The sequence below is a fragment of the Martes martes genome, assembly GCF_963455335.1.
Source record: "Martes martes genome assembly, chromosome: X".
In the NCBI taxonomy this organism is placed as follows: domain Eukaryota; kingdom Metazoa; phylum Chordata; class Mammalia; order Carnivora; family Mustelidae; genus Martes; species Martes martes.
In genome coordinates, this window is record NC_137897.1 from 67,007,573 (window position 1) to 67,026,713 (window position 19,141).

At 37.1% G+C, this 19,141-nt stretch overlaps 1 protein-coding gene across 3 annotated transcripts in view; it reads left to right on the plus strand.

Moving 5' to 3' along the window:
* The window catches only part of APOOL (apolipoprotein O like), a 122,393-nt gene that overhangs the window by 63,844 nt on the left and 39,408 nt on the right, over window positions 1-19,141 (plus strand). For all 3 annotated transcript variants that reach the window (XM_080794931.1, XM_080794933.1, XM_080794932.1), the window contains 3 exons: window positions 11,145-11,264; window positions 14,014-14,068; window positions 15,823-15,921. In XM_080794931.1, the coding sequence (XP_080651057.1) occupies window positions 11,145-11,264; window positions 14,014-14,068; window positions 15,823-15,921 (274 nt within the window). The remainder of the gene's footprint in view (window positions 1-11,144; window positions 11,265-14,013; window positions 14,069-15,822; window positions 15,922-19,141) is intronic.

Below are 19,141 nucleotides of genomic sequence, written 5' to 3' on the forward strand. Positions count from 1 at the left end.
AGAGCAAAAATACCTCAATATCATAAAAGCCATCTACGAGAGGCCCAGAGCAAATATCACTCTCAATGAGGAAACACTGAGAGCTTTTCCCCTAAGGTCAGGAGCACGATAGGGATGTCCACCCTTACCACTATTGTTCACCGTAGTACTAGATGTCCTAGCCTCAGCCAGCTAAGAACAAAAAGAAATAAAAGGCATTCAAATTGGCAAAGAAGAAGTCAAACTCACTCTTCGCAAATGACAGATACTTTATGTGGAAAAGCCAAAAAACTCCACTCCAAAATTGCTAGAACTCATACAGGTATTCAGCAATGTGGTAGGATATAAAATGAATGCAAAGAAATCAGTTGCTTTTCTATCCACTAACAATGAAACAGAAGAGAGAGAAATTAAGGAGTTAATCCCATTTACAATTGCACCAAAAACCATAAGATACCTAGAAATAAACCTAGCCAAAGAGATAAAAGATCTGTACTCTAAAAAGTACAGAACAATTATGAAATTAATTGAGGAAGACACAAAGAAATGGACAAACATTCCATGTTCATGAATTGGAGGACTAAATATTGTTAAAATGTCTAGGCTACCTAGAGCAATCAACACACTCAATGCAATCCCTATGAAAATACCATTGACATTTTTCACAGAGCTAGAACAAACAATCCTAAAATTTGTGTGGAACAGAAAAGACTCTGAATAGCCAAGGGAATGTTGTAAAAGAAAACCAGAAAACCAAAGCTGGGGGTGTGGGGGGCATCACAATGCCTGACTTCAAGCTATATTACAAAGCTATAATTATCAAGACAGCATGCTACTGGCACAAAACAGGCACATAGATCAATGGAACAGAATAGAGGACCCAGAAATGGACTCTCAACTCTGTGGTCAGTTATTCTTCAACAAAGCAGGAAAGAATAGCCGATGGAAAAAGGATAGTCTCTTCAATAAGTGGTGTTGGGAAAATTGGACAGCTACATTTAGAAAAATGGAACTGGACCGTTTTCTTACAGCATACACAAAGATATACTCATATACAGCATACACAAAGATATACTCATATACTCATGTTTGCATGACCTAAATGCGAGTAAGGAATCCATCAAAATCCTAGCAGAGAATACAGGCAACAACCTCCATGACCTTGACCATAGCAACTTCATGCTAGACATGTCCCCAAAGGCAAGGAAACAAAAGCAAAAATGAACTATTGGGACTTCATCAAGATAAAAAGTTTCTGCACACCAAAGGAAACAACAAACTAGAAGGCAACCTATGGATGGGGAGAAGATATTTGCAAATGACATATCACATAAAGGTCTTGTATCCAAGATCTAAAAAAGAACTTACCAGACTCAACACCCCCAAAACCAAGTAATCCATTTAAAAAATGGGCAAAAGACATGAGCATATACTTCTCCAAAAAAGACATACAGATGGCTAACAGGCACATGAAAAAATGCTCAACATCATTCATAATCAGGGAAATACAAATCAAAACCACAATGAGATCCCACCTCACACCAGTCAGAATGGCTGAAATAAACAACTCAGGAAACAATATATGATGGCAAGAATGTGGAGAAAGGGGAACCCTTTTAGACTGTTGGTAAGAATGCAAGCTGGTAACAGCCACTCTGGAAAACAGTATGGAGGTTCCTCAAAGAGTTAAAAATAGGGCTACCCTTTGACCCAGAAGTTGTACTACTAGGTATTTGCCTCAGAGATACAAACGTGGTGAATCAAAGGGGCACCTACACCCTAATGTTCATAGCAGCAATGTCCACAATAGTCAAAGTGTAGAAAGAGCTGGGATGTCCACGGGCAGAGGAATGGATATACAAGATGTGGTTTATATATGCAAAGGAGTATTACTCAGCCATCGGAAAGGATGAATACTTACCATTTACATTGACATGGATGGAACTGGAGGATACTATGCTGAGCAAAATAAGTCATCAGAGAAAGACAATTATCATTTGGCTTCATTTATATGTCGAATATAAGAAATGGGGCAGCAGACCATAGGGGAATGGAGGGAAAACAGAATGGAAGGTCATCAGAGAGGGAGAAAAACCATGAGAGAAAGAAATAGAAGTTTGCTGGAAGGGAGGTAATTGGGGGGATGGGGTAATTAGGTGATAGGCATTAAGGAGGGCACATAATATGTTGAGCAGTGGGTGTTATATGCAACTGGTAAATTATTGAACAGTACATTTGAAAAAGAAACAAAAAACAAAAAGGAAGGACACCTCAGTGGCTCAGTCAGTTGTATCTGACTCTTGATTTCAGTTCAGGTCATGATCTCATGGGTCCTGAGATCGAGTCCTGCATTGGGCTCCACACTCAGTGGATAGTTTACTTCTCTCCATCTTCCTCTGCCTCTCGCCCTGCTCATGTGCTCTTTCTCTGTCTCTCCTTCTGAGAGAAAAAAATCTTTAAAAAAATCCAAAAAGATGCAGTTTGAAGAGCTTCCACATTGAACACATGGATATGTGGGGAGGATGGTGCACCTGGAGAGGGCATGGAAGCTACAGTCCCTTTCCCCACACCTTGACCTATGCACCTCTTCCATTTAGCTCTTTCTGAGTTATATCCTTAATAATAAACTGGTGACCTAGTAAGTAAATAAGTGTGATCAAGTAAGTAAATAAATAAACCGCCTAATGAGAGTTATTTGGTTACAGAGTATCTTGGGTTTTATCTATCTGACTATGTTCTTGCTACCCCCTCATTTTTGAAACAAAAAAACCCTCAATTTTATTGAGTATATAATTCCCAGTTGTGTTACTTCCTCTTGGCACATTGAAGATACTATCTTGTGCAGTGTTGTTACTGAGAAGTCAAAATTTTATTTAATATTTATTCCTTTGAAGGTAATCTATTCTCTGGCGTTTTTTTTTTTTTTTTTTTAAGATTCCTTTTCTGTCATTGGCATTATGGAGTTTTACTATTGTATATCTAATTGTGGTTTATTTTTTCTTTATCCTTCTTGCGATATGTTGGATTTCTGAATCTCTCCAGTGTTTAGTTTAGTCCTGGAAAAATCTTGGCCATTCTATTTGGATATTTTCTCTGCTCCTCTCTTTTCATTCTATCTTACACATTTCTTTGATTTCTTAAATTTCTTTGTGTAACTTCTTCAGATTTACCAGTTCACTAAGTCTTTCAATAGCTATATCTAGTCTAACTTGTCAATTGAGTTCTTTTTCTATTAACTTTTTAATTTTAATTCTAGTATAGTTAACGTATGCTGTTATATTCATTTCCAGTATACAGTATACTGATTCAACAATTCTATACATTATTCAAGTGCTCATTGTAAGTATAATATTTAATCTCCATGACCTATTTTACTCACCTGCACACCCACCTCTTTTTTTGTTATTTTTATTTTAATAAACATATAATTTATTTTTATCCCCAGGGGTACAGGTCTGTGAATCGCTAGGTTTACACATTTCACAGCACTCATCATAGCACATACCCTCCCCAATGTCCATATCCCCACCACCCTCTCCCGTCCCTCCTCCCCCCAGCAACCCTCAGTCTGTTTTTTGAGATTAAGTCTTATAGTTTGTCTCACTCCCAGTCCCATATTTTCATTTATTCTTTTCCTAGCTCCCCCCAACACCCCCACATTGCACCTCCACTTCCTCATATCAAAGAGATCATATGATAGTTGTCTTTCTCCGATTGACTTATTTCGCTAAGCATAATACCCTCTAGTTCCGTCCACGTCGTTGCAAATGGCAAGATTTCATTTCTTTTGATGGCTGCATAGTATTCCATTGTGTATATGTACCACATCTTCTTTATCCACTCATCTGTTGATGGACATCTAGGCTCTTTCCACAGTTTGGCTATTGTGGACATTGCTGCTATAAACATTTGGGTGCACGTGCCCCTTCGGAGCACCACGTTTGTATCTTTAGGATATATACCCAGTAGTGCAATCACTGGGTCATAGGGTAGCTCTATTTTCAGTTTTTTGAGGAACCTCCACACTGTTTTCCAGAGTGGTTGCACCAGCTTGCATTCCCACCAGCAGTGTAGGAGGGTTCCCCTCTCTCCGCATCCTCGCCAGCAACTGTCATTTCTTGACTTGTTAATTTTAGCCATTCTGACTGGTGTGAGGTGGTATCTCATTGTGGTTTTGATTTGTATTTCCCTGATGCCGAGTGATGTGGAGGACTTTTTCATGTGTCTGTTGGCCATCTGGATGTCTTCTTTGCAGAAATGTCTATTCATGTCCTCTGCCCATTTCTTGATTGGATTATTTGTTCTTTGGGTGTTGAGTTTGCTAAGCTCTTTATAGAGTTTGGATACTAGCCCTTTATCTGATATGTCGTTTGCAAATATCTTTTCCCATTCTGTCAGTTGTCTTTTGGTTTTGTTAAGTGTTTCCTTTGCTGTGCCAAAGCTTTTGATCTTGATGAAATCCCAATAGTTCATTTTTGCCCTTGCTTCTGTTGCCTTTGGCGATGTTCCTAGGAAGAAGTTGCTGTGGTTGAGGTCAAAGAGGTTTCTGCCTGTGTTCTCCTCAAGGATTTTGATGGATTCCTTTCTCACATTGAGGTCCTTCATCCATTTTGTGTTAAATTTCGTGTGTGAGGTAGGGGAATGATCCAGTTGCATTCTTCTGCACGTGGCTGTCCAATTCTCCCAACACCATTTGTTGAAGAGGCTGTCTTTTTTCCATTGGACATTCTTTCCTGCTTTGTCGAAGATTAGTTGACCATAGAGTTGAGGGTCTATTTCTGGGCTCTCTATTCTGTTCCATTGATCTATATGTCTGTTTTTGTGCCAGTACCATACTGTCTTGATGATGACAGCTTTGTAATAGAGCTGGAAGTCTGGAATTGTGATGCCACCGACTTTTGCTTTCTTTTTCAATATTCCGTTGGCTATTCGAGGTCTTTTCTTGTTCCATATAAATTTTAGGATTATTTGTTCTATTTCTTTAAAAAAAGTGGATGGGATTTTGATAGGGAATGCATTAAATGTGTAGATTGCTTTAGGTAGAATAGACATTTTCACAATATTTGTTCTTCCAATCCATGAGCATGGAGCATTTTTCCATTTCTTTGTGTCTTCCTCAACTTCTTTCATGAGGACTTTATAGTTTTCTGAGTACAGATTCTTTGCCTCTTTGGTTAGATTTATTCCTAGGTATCTTATGGTTTTGGGTGCGATTGTAAATGGGACTGACTCCTCAATTTCTCTTTCTTCTGTCTTGTTGTTAGTGTAAAGAAATGCGACTGATTTCTGTGCATTGACTTTATATCCTGACACTTTACTGAATTCCTGTACAAGTTCTAGCAGTTTTGGAGTGGAGGCTTTTGGGTTTTCCACATATAGTATCATATCATCTGCAAAGAGTGATAGTTTGACTTCTTCTTTGCCAATTTGGATGCCTTTAATTTCTTTTTGTTGTCTGATTGCTGAGGCTAGGACTTCTAGTACAATGTTGAACAGCAGTGGTGATAACGGACATCCCTGCCGTGTTCCTGACCTTAGTGGAAAAGCTTTCAGTTTTTCTCCATTGAGAATGATATTTGCGGTGGGTTTTTCATAGATGGCTTTGATGATATTGAGGTATGTGCCTTTTATCCCTACACTTTGAAGAGTTTTAATCAGGAAGGGATGCTGCACTTTTTCAAATGCTTTTCCAGCATCTATTGAGAGTATCATATGGTTCTTACTCTTTCTTTTATTAATGTATTGTATCACATTGATGGATTTTCGGATGTTGAACCAACCTTGCAGCCCTGGAATAAATCCCACTTGGTCGTGGTGAATAATCCTTTTAATGTACTGTTGGATCCTACTGGCCAGTATTTTGGTGAGAATTTTCACATCTGTGTTCATCAAGGATATTGGTCTGGAATTCTCTTTTTTGGGGGGATCCTTGTCTGGTTTTGGGATCAAGGTGATGATGCTAGCCTCATAAAATGAGTTTGGAAATTTTCCTTCCATTTCTATTTTTTGGAACAGTTTCAGGAGAATAGGAATTAATTCTTCTTTAAATGTTTGGTAGAATTCCCCTGGGAAGCCGTCTGGTCCTGGACTTTTGTTTGTTTGGAGATTTTGGATGACTGTTTCAATCTCCTTACTGGTTATGGGTCTGTTCAGGTTATCTATTTCTTCCTGCTCAGTTGTGGTAGTTTATATGTCTCTAGAAATGTATCCATTTCTTCCAGATTGTCAAATTTGTTGGCGTAGAGTTGCTCGTAGTATGTTCTTATAATTGTTTGTATTTCTTTGGTGTTGGTTGTGATCTCCCCTCTTTCATTCATGATTTTATTTATTTGTGTCCTTTCTCTTTTCTTTTTGATAAGTCTGGCCAGGGGTTTGTCAATCTTATTAATTCTTTCAAAGAACCAGCTCCTAGTTTTTTTGATTTGTTCTATTGTTTTTTTGGTTTCTATTTCATTGATTTCTGCTCTGATCTTTATGATTTCTCTTCTCATGCTGGGTTTAGGTTTTCTTTGTTGTTCTTTCTCCAGCTCCTTTAGGTGTAGGGTTAGGTTGTGTAATTGAGACCTTTCTTGTTTCTTGAGAAAGGCTTGTACTGCTATATATTTTCCTCTCGGGACTGCCTTTGTTGGGTCCCACAGATTTTGAACCGTTGTGTTTTCATTATCATTTGTTTCCATGAGTTTTTTCAATTCTTTTTTAATTTCCTCGTTGACCCATTCATTTTTTAGAAGGATGCTGTTTAGTTTCCATGTATTTGTGTTCTTTCCAAATTTCCTCTTGTGACTGAGTTCTAGCTTCAGAGCATTGTGGTCTGAAAATATGCAGGGAATGATCCCAATCTTTTGGTACCAGTTGAGACCTTATTTATGACCCAGGATATGGTCTATTCTGGAGAATGTTCCATGTGCACTAGAGAAGAATGTATATTCTGTTGCTTTGGGATGGAATATTCTGAATATATCTGTGATGTCCATCTGGTCCAGTGTGTCATTTAAGGCCTTTATTTCCTTGTTGATCTTTTGCTTTGATGATCTGTCCATTTCAGTGAGGGGAGTGTTAAAGTCCCCTGCTATTATTGTATTACTGTCGATGTATTTCTTTGATTTTGTTATTAATTGGTTTATATAGTTGGCTGCTCCCATGTTAGGGACATAGATATTTAAGATTGTTAGGTCTTCTTGTTGGACAGACCCTTTGAGTATGATATAGTGTCCTTCCTCATCTCTTATTATAGTCTTTGGCTTAAAATCTAATTGATCTGATATAAGGATTGCCACCCCAGCTTTCTTCTGATGTCCATTAGCATGGTACATTGTTTTCCACCCCCTCACTTTAAATCTGGAGGTGTCTTCGGGTCTAAAATGAGTTTCTTGTAGGCAGCATATTGATGGTTTTTTTCTTTTTTATCCATTCTGATACCCTGTGTCTTTTGATTGGGGCATTTAGCCCATTAACATTCAGGGTAACTATTGAGAGATATGAATTTAGTGCCATTGTATTGCCTGTAAGGTGACTGTTACTGTATATTGTCTCTGTTTCTTTCTGATCTACTACTTTTAGGGTCTCTCTTTGCTTAGAGGACCCCTTTCAATATTTCCTGTAGAGCTGGCTTGGTGTTTGCAAATTCTTTCAGCTTTTGTTTGTCCTGGAAGCTCTTTATCTCTCCTTCTATTTTCATCGATAGCCTAGCTGGATATAGTATTCTTGGCTGCATTTTTTTCTCGTTTAGTGCTCTGAATATATCATTCCAGTTCTTTCTGGCCTGCCAGGTCTCTGTGGATAGGTGCGCTGCCATTCTAATGTTTTTACCCTTGTATGTTACAGACTTCTTTTCCCAGACTGCTTTCAGGATTTTCTCTTTGTCGCTAAGACTTGTAAATTTTAGTATCAGGTAACGAGGTGTGGACCTATTTTTATTGATTTTGAGGGGCGTTCTTAGCATCTCCTGGACTTTGAAATTTGTTCCCTTTTCCATATTAGGGAAATTCTCTCCAATAATTCTCTCCAATATACCTTCTGCTCCCCTCTCTCTTTCTTCTTCTTCTGGAATCCCAATTATTCTAATGTTGTGTCGTCTTATGGTGTCGCTTATCTCTCGAATTCTCACCTCGTTGTCCAGTATTTGTTTGTCTCTCTTTTGCTCAGCTTCTTTATTCTCTGTCATTTGATCTTCTATGTCACTAATTCTTTCTTCTGCCTCATTTATCCTGGCAGTGAGAGCTTCCATTTTTGATTACACCTCATTAATAGCTTTTTTGATTTCAACTTGGTTAGATTTTAGTTCTTTTATTTCTCCAGAAAGGGCTTTTATCTCTCTGGAGAGGGTTTCTCTAATATCTTCTATGCCTTTTTCGAGCCTGGCTAGATCCTTGAGAATCGTCATTGTGAACTCTGGATTTGTCATGTTACCAATGTCCCTGTTGATTAGGTCTCCTGCCTTCGGTACTGTCTCTTGTTCTTTTTTTTGTGGTGAGTTTTTTCGCCTTGTCACTTTGTCCAGATAAGATTTGCTTTCTCCTCCTATAGAATTCTGTTGTTCTTGGTGAGTGAAGTTGGTCTTGGCTGGGTTTCTTGTTGATCTTCTGGGGGAGGGGCCTGTTGTGGTGATTCTCAAGTGTCTTTGCCGCAGGCAGAATTGCACGGCCCTTACCAGGGGCCGGGCTAAGAAATGCGCTCGGGTTTGCTTTCGGGAGATTTCCTTCCCTGAGCGCTTTCCGTAGAGTTCTGGAGGTCATGAATGAAGATGGCGACCTCCCTATCTCTCGACCGGGAGGAGCCGAGAGCTTGGGGTTCCGCTCCTCAGTGCGCCCTCAGAGTAAAGCGCCCAACCGCCCCGCCTCCCTGGCCTGCGGTCGCGCCGGTAGGAAAGTGGTCAATTGCTGGCACTTGGAGAGAAGCGCCTGGTCGCTTCCTTCTCCGTGGCCTCCGGTTGCACTCCGAGCCCACCCAGCCTTCGACTGGCACAAGGTAACCCCGGGCTGAGAGCTCACTCCTCAGCTTTGTCGCTGTAGCCAGCTTCCCCGTTCTAATACCTGTGAGCTCTGCAGCACTCAGACACCCCCGGTCCTTCTGTGACCCCGCAGGACCTGGGGTTACGCTAACCCTGCCTGGGCTTCCCCCCGGTTTAGCCTCTGGAGCAATGTCCCTCCGTGGAGCCGACTTTTAAAAGTCCCGATTTTGTGCTCTGTTGCTCTGCCGCTTGCCGGGAGCCGGCCCCTCCCCCCGCGGTCTATCTTCCTGTCACTTTGGATTCACTTCTCCGCAGGTCCTACCTTTCAGAAAGTGGTCGATTTTCTGTTTCTAGAATTGTTGCTCTTCTTCTCTTCGATTTCCCGTTGGATTTGTAGGTGTTCACAATGGTTAGATAAGCTGTCTAGCTGATCTGCTACACGATGTTGTCTCAGCCTGCTACTTCTCTGCCATCTTGACTCCTCCCCACTGCCCACCCACCTCTTATCTGGTAACTATCCGTTTGTTATCTATAGTTTAAGAGACTGTTTTTTTTTTGTCTTTTGTTTTCCTTTGCTCATTCCTTCTCTTTCATTCCACATAGGAGTAACATCATGTTGTCTTTCTCTGACCAACTTATTTCACTTAGCGTTATACTAATTCCTTCCATATCCTTGCAAATGGCAAGATTGCATTCTTTTTATGACTAAATAATAGTCTTCTGTGTGTGTGTGTGTGTATGTGTGTATCACATCTTCTTTATCCATTCATCTGTCCATGGACATATGGGTTACTTCCACAATGTGGCTGTTGTAAACAATGGTGCGATAAACATAGGGGTATATGTATCTCTTTGAATTAGTGTTATTGTATTTTTGCGTAAGTACCCAGTAGTGCAATTACTGAATCATAGAGGGAACTCCAAACTGTTTTCCACAGTGGCTGCACCAATTTTCATTCCCACCAGCAGTTCACAAGAGTTCCTTCTTTTACATATCCTCAACAACACTTGTGTTCTCTTATATTTTTTATTTTAGCCATTCTGACAGCTGTTGAGTTGATATCTCTTTGGGGTTTTGATTTGCATTTTCCTGATGATGAGTTATACTGAGCTTCTTTTTTTAAGTCTGTTGGCCATCTGTATGTTCTTTGGAGAGATGTCTGTTCATATCTTATGCCCATTTTTCAAAGGGATTATTTGTTTTTTGGGTATTGATTTTTATATGTTTTTTGTATATATTTTAGATACTAACACTTTATCAGATATAATATCTTTTTCCATTCAACAGGTTGCAGTTGTATTGATGGTCTCCTTTTTTGTGCAAAAGCCTTTTATTTTGATCATTCCCAAAAATTTATTTTTGCTTTTATTTCCCTTACCTCAGTAGGCATATCTAGAAAGATGTTGCTACAGCTAATGTCAGAGTAGTTACTGCCTCTGTTCTCTTCTAGGATTTTTATGGTTTCACATTTAGGTTTTTAATTCACTTTTAATTCATTTTTGTGTATGGTGTCAGAGAGTGGTCCAGTTTCATTCTTTTGTGTATGGGTTGTCCAGTTTTCCCAACATCATTTGTTGAAGAAACTGTCCTTTTTCCCATTGCATATTCTTGCCTCTTTGGTTGGAAATTAATTGACTGTATAATATTTGGGCTTATTTCTGGATTTCCTGTGTGTTCCATTGATTTATGTGTCCAGTTTTCTGCCGGTACTACTCCGTTTTGATTACTACAGCTTTGTAATATAACTTGAAATCTGGATTGTCATACCTCCACAGTTTTATTTATCTTTATTAAGATTGCTTTAGCTATTTGCAGTCTTGTGGTTCCACACAAATTTTAGGATAGTTTGTTCTAGTTCAGTAAAAAATGCTATTAGTATTTTGATAGGGATGGTATTATATTTGTAGATGCTTTTTCTAGGTTTTGTTCATGATTCCATGTTCTATGAACCATCTATTTTAAAGCAAATGGTGACAAGGTAAAAGCTGGCTATATTGTTTATCTCTGCATTTATGTTGTTTTTTAATCTAAGCTTCTGAACAGTCTTTATAAACAGCTTCCTGCATCATTCTTCCCATTTAAGATGTTTTTAAATATATTTTATCAGCATTTTTAGTTGCTTTTAGCATGAAGGTTGATGACTTCTGCTATACTCCTGAAAAAGGAAGTCCAGCTGTTTTACATTTTTAACATGAACTTTTTTTTTGCCTCTAGCTTCCCATATATACTGCACCACCTCTTCAGTCTAAATATGTTGAAGAGCAGCCTGGTCATTTACAAATGGGCTTTGCATCCATCCGCAGTACAACTGGTTATTATATTGGCTGGTGCAAGGTAAGTGAGTACTAATAGTGGTTTAATGTTAGAGGTTTCTGATTTTTTCAGACAGGTAATTCTTCTTTTGCATTTGGTATTGGCAGAGGTTACCCAGTGACATTCGTCGGGTGAATGGGTTGATCTAGAGGCCCTAAGACAGTTCATTCTCATCTTTAGTACCTTGTCACAGATAGCTAGAAGGCTGGGCTCAGCTAGGAATGTTGCATAAAGCAACTACATGTGGCCTGTCAGGCCTTGTGATCTGAGCATAGTCAGATAACTTACACAGGCTGTTCAGGGCTCTTACAAAGAGGCCCTTGGCAGAATTTACTAAGCTTCTTATTTATCATCAGATGTCCAAGAAAGTTACTTATACAGCATTCTATTGTTAGATCACAAAGGCCACCCCAGTTTTAAAGGGAGTGGAATTAGATATCACCTCTCAATATGAGTAGCAGCCAAGAATTTGTGGCCATATTTAATCTACTATATCACTACTGCATGTATTAAGATAGTTCAACAAGCATTTATGTTATTTTTCATGTACAATTGTTTGGCTGTTTACAAGAAGTTCTGAAATTATTTCTCAATTTTTTCTTACTTGGCTAAGCAAAATGTTAACTTGTTGGATATAGCTCATAAGACCATTCTGAATATAGTCAGCTATTGGGAAAAATGAAATTCATCTTACTTTAATACTTAGCCTTTAGTCAGCATTATCTAGCAGCAGAGTGATGGAGTACGGATAAAATATTGATGTTACATTATCCTCACATCAACATAGTTGTGTTGGCATCAACATGTACAATGTCAGTGTCATAATGATAATGCTGGTACCATGTTTTCATCATTCTGACCTAATAACTGCATAACTTTTTCTCAGATACAACCTATCCAATTGTGAACCCTTGTTCTTTTTTGTTCCTAATACATTCTTTTTTTTAAAAAAAAGATTCTAATGGTTTTATGAAACACTAAATATGAATTCTGGTCATTCCAGGTGATATTTAAAATACCTGATGAATACTGGTATTATTTTTTTAAATTTGTGTCTGTCAGACAACTCTAATAGTATTAGTTATATTATACACTTTTAATAGTTTGATCTTAGAGGAAAGTATATTAAATAATAAGGGTTTGAATCATGCCCCTAATACTATATACCAATAGCCAGATGATTCATACTTAAGTCTCCTGAGACCTAATTTTCCATAGTGTTCTCAAACTTGTTTTCAGTGAGGTAAATTGTTCCTGAGAGATCCTTAAATTGCTGTTAACTATCACCCAATTTAAGACTAAAAGAACTTTTATTCTCTTAATATGCTAAAGTGAATAGGTTGAAGAAGGGCACTTTGAATGCATTTCATCTTCAGTGTAAACAACTTTTTCTCTCTAATTTTCCCCTAAAAACGTAATCTATTCTTTAAAAAATTACTTTTGACTCAAGTTGCATTCTGCGTTAAACTTAGAATCTTGCAGGCCAAATTCAGTTCTTCTTCTCCTTAGTGTTTTGAAATTTAGGTAGCAGTGACCCACAATGGTAAAAGTAAATTCTAAGCAAGCTAAGGAAAACTTCCCAAAAGGAGTGACTAGTTTTTTTCCTCAACAGTTACATGATTTTCAGTCAACCAGTCAATAGATATTATAACTTTAAAGGTGAGGTCTTCTTGAGAGAGTCTTTAGGGAGTAGTAACTTTGACAGTTAAGGTGTGTGCTGGTTTGTACAGCTTGAAACCACGATGAAGGGATGAACCTCTACATCTCTGATCTCTGATCACCATGAAAATACCTGTGATAAGGTTACTATTACCGAGATATCATGATAATAATGACTTGTTTCCTGTGTAATGAAATTATTTCTGTTCTTTGCTTTGAAAATCGTTTTTGTTCTTTTTATCTCATGGTTTCATAGCAGCTAGTTCAGAGATGGAGACCATATATTTCAGTTGTGTTTTCTGGTTTCTTCAATAGAGTACAGCATGACTGTGGACAGTTACTCTGGGTAAATCATCCTCTGCCTTCATTTTTTGAAGGCAGATGTAATTGAGATAGTACCTACCACTCGGTAAATGAGTGTAACCAAATTCCTTGCATTAAAATAAATTAGTTAGAAATAGGTAAAAGAGCAAACTTGATTTAAAACTTTAATCACTTCAGTGAGTTAATAATCTTAATTTGTAGAGAATTTATATTCCTGTATAAAAATAATATAAACACTAGTCTTTGTAGGATGATTTTTATCCTGAAATAAATGTCTTATTTAGATTTTTTCCCATTCTGATGCACACTTTAAAAAAAGGAGATGAAGTACTTTCTTTAGGTTTGTTATTACTTTCTTTATAAATCATTATGTCGTTGCTACCACATCTGTATTAATCAGATGTTGCTTCTAAGCTGAAGTATACCTCTATCCATGATTTATTTAAATTCCATTCATTTTTCTAAGGCTTTATAAAATAAGATGATAAGTCTTTGTATTTCTGCAATAAATTATCTGTGAGATGCTCTGACTTCTTTATAGGCATTACTTTACTTTATATGAGAAAAATAGTAAACAAGTATTATCCATGTTAAACAGAATGAAAAGCAAGGCATGAAAAGAAGCTAATTCAACAAGTATTCTCATGTGAATAAATAGGAAAATTAGAGTTAGATTTGAGTGCAATGCTAAGTCAACATTTTAATATGGTCTCAGAGATATGGACTATATGATTTAGTTATCAACATCTTCAAAAATGCAGATGTCCTTTTTTTTCTTTTTGCTTAGGGTGTTTATGTGTTTGTGAAAAATGGGATAATGGATACAGTACAATTTGGAAAAGGTAGGTGAGTGAACCATCCATAATTAGAAATGTTAAGGAGGGCACGTATTGCATGGAGCACTGGGTGTGGGGCATAAACAATGAATCTTGGAACACTGAAAAAATAAAATCAAACATAATTGGAAAAAAAGAGAAGTTATAGAATAACAGAAAAAAAAAAAGAAATGTTCTGTTGTCTTGTTAACTTGGAGGGTTTAAATGTGAGAAAAATAAAGGTAGTAAGTTATTCATTATCATGTTTTACCAACTGAGAAGATACTCTGTATAGAACTTTATGAGAATATGAGAGTAATAGTAACCGTCATTTATTAAGCAATAATTATATGCTAAGGCACTATGATAAGCATTTTACACAATTTATCTAATTTAATTTCTATACCGATTCTATGAATGTTGGTATTATAATTATTCCCCTTTTTACAAGATTTTATTTATTTATTTGAGAGAGAGTGTGAGGGTGAGTGTGAGCACAGAGCCCAACATGGGCCTCCATCTCACAACTGTGAGGTCATGACCCAAGCTGAAATCAAGAGTTGGATACCCAACCAACTGAGCCAACCAGGTGCCCCTGTGATTATCCATTTTTTACAGATAAGGTAACTGAGGTTTAAAAAGGTAAAGTAGGTTGCCAAGGTCACGTAGATAGTAAGTAGCAGTGCCTGAACTCAAACTGAGGTCTGTTTAGCTGCAAAGCTCATATTATATGCTCAAAGCATAAAATAGAAACTTGTTCACGTTGTTATGAATTAGTTTAAATAGGTGCTGTTTGCTGTTAAAATACATAGAATTTTGGAATCCGTTGCTAGGAAACACTAATACCAGTCATTAGAATATTTGAGCTAATGTTGGAAAGCAATTTTATTTGATTATTTAATTTGATAATGGTATTTGACAGTAGATATATCTTCCTAATATTCTTGGCCTAAGCCAGTTGTTAAAATAAATGTGTAGATCAGAAAGATCAGCTAAAATTTTAAATGTCTCTATGATATTGATGACCTGTAAAGGTATTATTACTTAAGGTATATAGGAATTAATTCCAAATTATATTCCTCATCAGTCTTGAGGAATATAATTAAACAAGTGATTACTATTAAATAATTAAATGTGATGTAAGAGTCTATTTTTTGGGTTGCATGGAAACAGAAATAATTTAAATAAAAAAGGCCAAAACATCTAGACTTGTGCCCACTCTTCATCTACTTTTGGTCTAGGCTCACTTCTCCTGATCATTGGTTTTAACCAAGAGCAATGGCTGCTCTGGGTATTGGGGAGTAGTGGCAAGCAGTGTCTACAATCTACATGTATCCCTAGTTAATTATTCAAAGTTCCTTAATAAAATATTTCTATTCTTACTGGATCCTGTCAAAGTTTGAACAGGTAAGTCTAGAAGCATTTCCATTAGAGAGATAAATACTACATAAACAAGTAGTTACTTTATAATAATTCATGCAAAGGTGTGAACTCTAGCATCATAGTTCATTAAACAGTAATAATTGCCTGTATTAAGAAAACAGTTATTAAGTCAGCTATGGAAGGAAGATTTTATTTTGTAGCAAGTAACTGTTTTAACTAGCTTTTTCATTTGCTGCTCAAATCATTATTTTTGTAGCTTTTTTTGAAGAGTGTTTACCATCTTCTACTATCTTAGCAAATCTTTTTAGCATTTCTGCATCATATTTAGAATGCCTAAGTCATTTATATTAGTCATTATATTAGTTTTTTATATTAGTTTTTAACTTACTTCTTAATAGATGCATATATTTTCCTGAAGAATCCACCTCAAGATTTTCTTCCAAAACTTGGAGTGATTACAGTTTCAGGATTGGCAGGCTTGGTTTCAGCAAGAAAAGGTAGGGTTTAAAAAAATACATTTTTTTCTTTCAGTGCCTTTATATTCTGAATTTTACTGTCATGGGAAAACCTCATAGTCTTTATTGAATATTGTTAGGATAGGGTACTGTGAAAATTTTTAGATTCTACGTTACAACATGTTTACTTTTATAAAGACTGTGCTTTAAAAAATATAGCTATTTCAAGATGTTTAACATCATTAGCTATTAGGTAAATGCAAATGAAAACCACAGTAACAATATTAGAATGTCTAAAATTAAAAAGACTCACCATACCAAGTATAGTCAAGAATGTAGAGCAACTGAAACTCATACACTGCTGGTGAGAGTACAAAATGGTACAGCCATTCAAGAAAACAGTTTGACAGTTTCTCTTTTTTTAAAGGTTTTATTTATTTATTTGACAGCAACAGACACAGCGAGAAAGGAAACACAAGCGGGGGAGTGGAAGACGGAGAAGCAGGCTTCCTGCTGAGTGGGAAGCCCAATGTGGGCTTGATCCCAGGACCCTGGGATCACAACCCAAGCCGAAGGCAGTTGCTTAATGACTGAGTCACCCAGGCACCCCAAGTTTCTCTTAGAAAGTTAAACATGCTCTTATCATGAGACCAAGTAATCACACTCCTGGGTATTTACCCTGGAAAAATGAAAAATCTGTACCTAAATGTTTATAGTAATTCTATTAATAATTACCCAAAGCTGGAAACAACCTAAATGTCTTTCAAGGGTAAACTAAACTGTGGCACATCCAAAGGAATTAGACTCACGAATAAAACGAATAAACCATTGACACATGCAGCGATCGTGATGAATCTGACATAAAGAAGTCAGTCTAGGGGCGCCTGGGTGGCTCAGTGGGTTAAAGCCTCTGCCTTCAGCTCAGGTCATGATCCCAGGGTCCTGGGATCGAGCCCCGCATCGGGCTCTCTGCTCAGCAGGGAGCCTGCTTCCCCCTCTCTCTGTCTCTCTACCTGCTTGTGATCGCTCTCTCTCTCTCTGTCAAATAAATAAATAAAATATTAAAAAAATGAAGCCAGTCTAAAAAGTTATATGTTCTGTGATTTTATTCATACAACTTTCTCAAAAAGACAAAACTATAGTAACAATAACAACAACAACAACAAAATATCAGTAGTTCCCAGGAATTAGGAATGGGAAGGTGTGACTGACTATAAGGAGGTCACATGAGATTTTTTTTTTAAACAGTGATAGAACTGTTCCATATCCTGATTGTACTGGTGGTTACATGACTCTATACATGTATTAAAATTGATAGACATATAGATCAATTTTCTGTATGATATTTAAGATAAAATTAAAAAATATATAGCTGTTCCTATTAAAATTACAATTTATCATTTTGTCATCTTTTAGATAACTTTATTTATTTATTTATTTATTTAATTTTATTTATTTATTTGAGAGAGAGAGATGACAAGTAGGCAGAGAGGCAGGCAGAGAGAGAGGGGGAAGGAGGCTCCCTGCTGAGCAGAGAGCCCGATGCAGGGGCTCAATCCCAGGACCCTGGGATCATGACCTGGGCCGAAGGCAGAGGCTTAACCCAGTGAGCCACCCAGGTGCCCCTAGATAACTTTATTTTTTAAAAGGTTTTTTAAATTTAAATTCCAGTTAGATAACATATAGTATAATATTAGTTTCAGGTGTACAATTTAGTGATTCAACAGTTTCATACAACACCCAGTGCTCAGTACAACAAATGAACTTCTTAATCCCCATCATCTATTGAACCCATGTCACCACTTACCTTCCCTCTGATAACCATCAGTTTGTTTTTTATAGTTAAGAGGCTGTTTCTTGATTATGACACTCTTTTTTTCCTTTTGCTCATTCATTTTGATTCTTAAATTCCACATATGAGTGAAATCACATGGTATTTGTCTTTCTCTAACTTATTTCACTAAGCATAGTTCTCTCCAGTTCCATCCATGTCCTTGAAAATGGGAAGATTTCATTCTTTTTTAAGGTTGAGTTAAACTCTGTGATTGATATCTATCTCTCTGTCTATCTCCTTCATCCAATGATCCATTTATCAGGCCATGTTGGCTACTGTAGATAATGCTGCTGTAACATTGGGATGCATGTATCCCTATGTATTACTATTTTTGTATTCCTTGAATAAATTCCTAGAAGTACAGTTGTTGGTTCATAGTTCTGTTTTTAACTATTTGAAGAAATTCCATACTGTTTTCCAAAAGGCTGCACCAGCTTTCATTATCACCAGCAGTGCGAGAGGATTCCCCTTTCTCCACATCCATCACTAACTCTTGTTTCTTATGTTATTAATTTTAACTATTCTGAAAGGTGTTGTAGTTTTGATTTGTATTTCCCTGATGATGAGTGATGCCGAGCATCTATTCAAGTGTCTGTTGGCCATCTGTATATCTTCATGGAAAAATACCTATTCCTGTCTTCTGCCTACTTTTTAACTGGATTGTTTTTTTATTGTTTAGTTTTATAGGTTGTTTATATATTTTGAATAATAACCCTTTATCAGATATGTCATTTGCAGATATTTTTTCCCATCCCGTAGGCTGCCTTTCAGTTTTGTTGGTTGTTTCCTTCACTGTGCAGAAGCTTTTTATTTTGATTAAGTCTTAATAGTTTATTTTTGCCATTGTTTCCCTTGCCTCAAGAGACATATCTAGAAAGAAGTTTCTATGGCCAATGTCAAAGAAGTTACTGCCTGTGTTCTCTTCTAGAATTTTCTTGGTTTCCTGTCTCACAATTAGGTCTTAGCTCCATTTACAGTTTACTTTTGTGTATGGTGTAAGGAAGTGGTCCAGTTTCGTTCTCTTGCATATTCCTGTCGAGTTTTCCCAACACCATTTGTTGAAAATACTGTCTTTTTCCTACTGTATTTGTTCCTTCTTCAATATTAATTGACCATATACTTGTAGGTTCATTTCTCTTCACTTCCATTAATCTGTGTATCCATTTTATGTCAGTACTGTGTTGATCACTACAGCTTGATAACTTAAAGTTTGGAATTGTGAGGCCTCCAGCTTTGCTTTGCCTTTTTGACTGCTTTGGTTATTCAGGGTATTTTGTGGTTCCATGCAAATTTTAAGATGTTTTGTTGTAGTTCTGTGAAAAATGCTGTGGGCATTTTGATAGGGATTGCATTAAGTGTGTACATTGCTTTGGGTAGTATAGACATTTTAACAATATTTGTTCTTTCAGCCCATGAACATGGAATGCC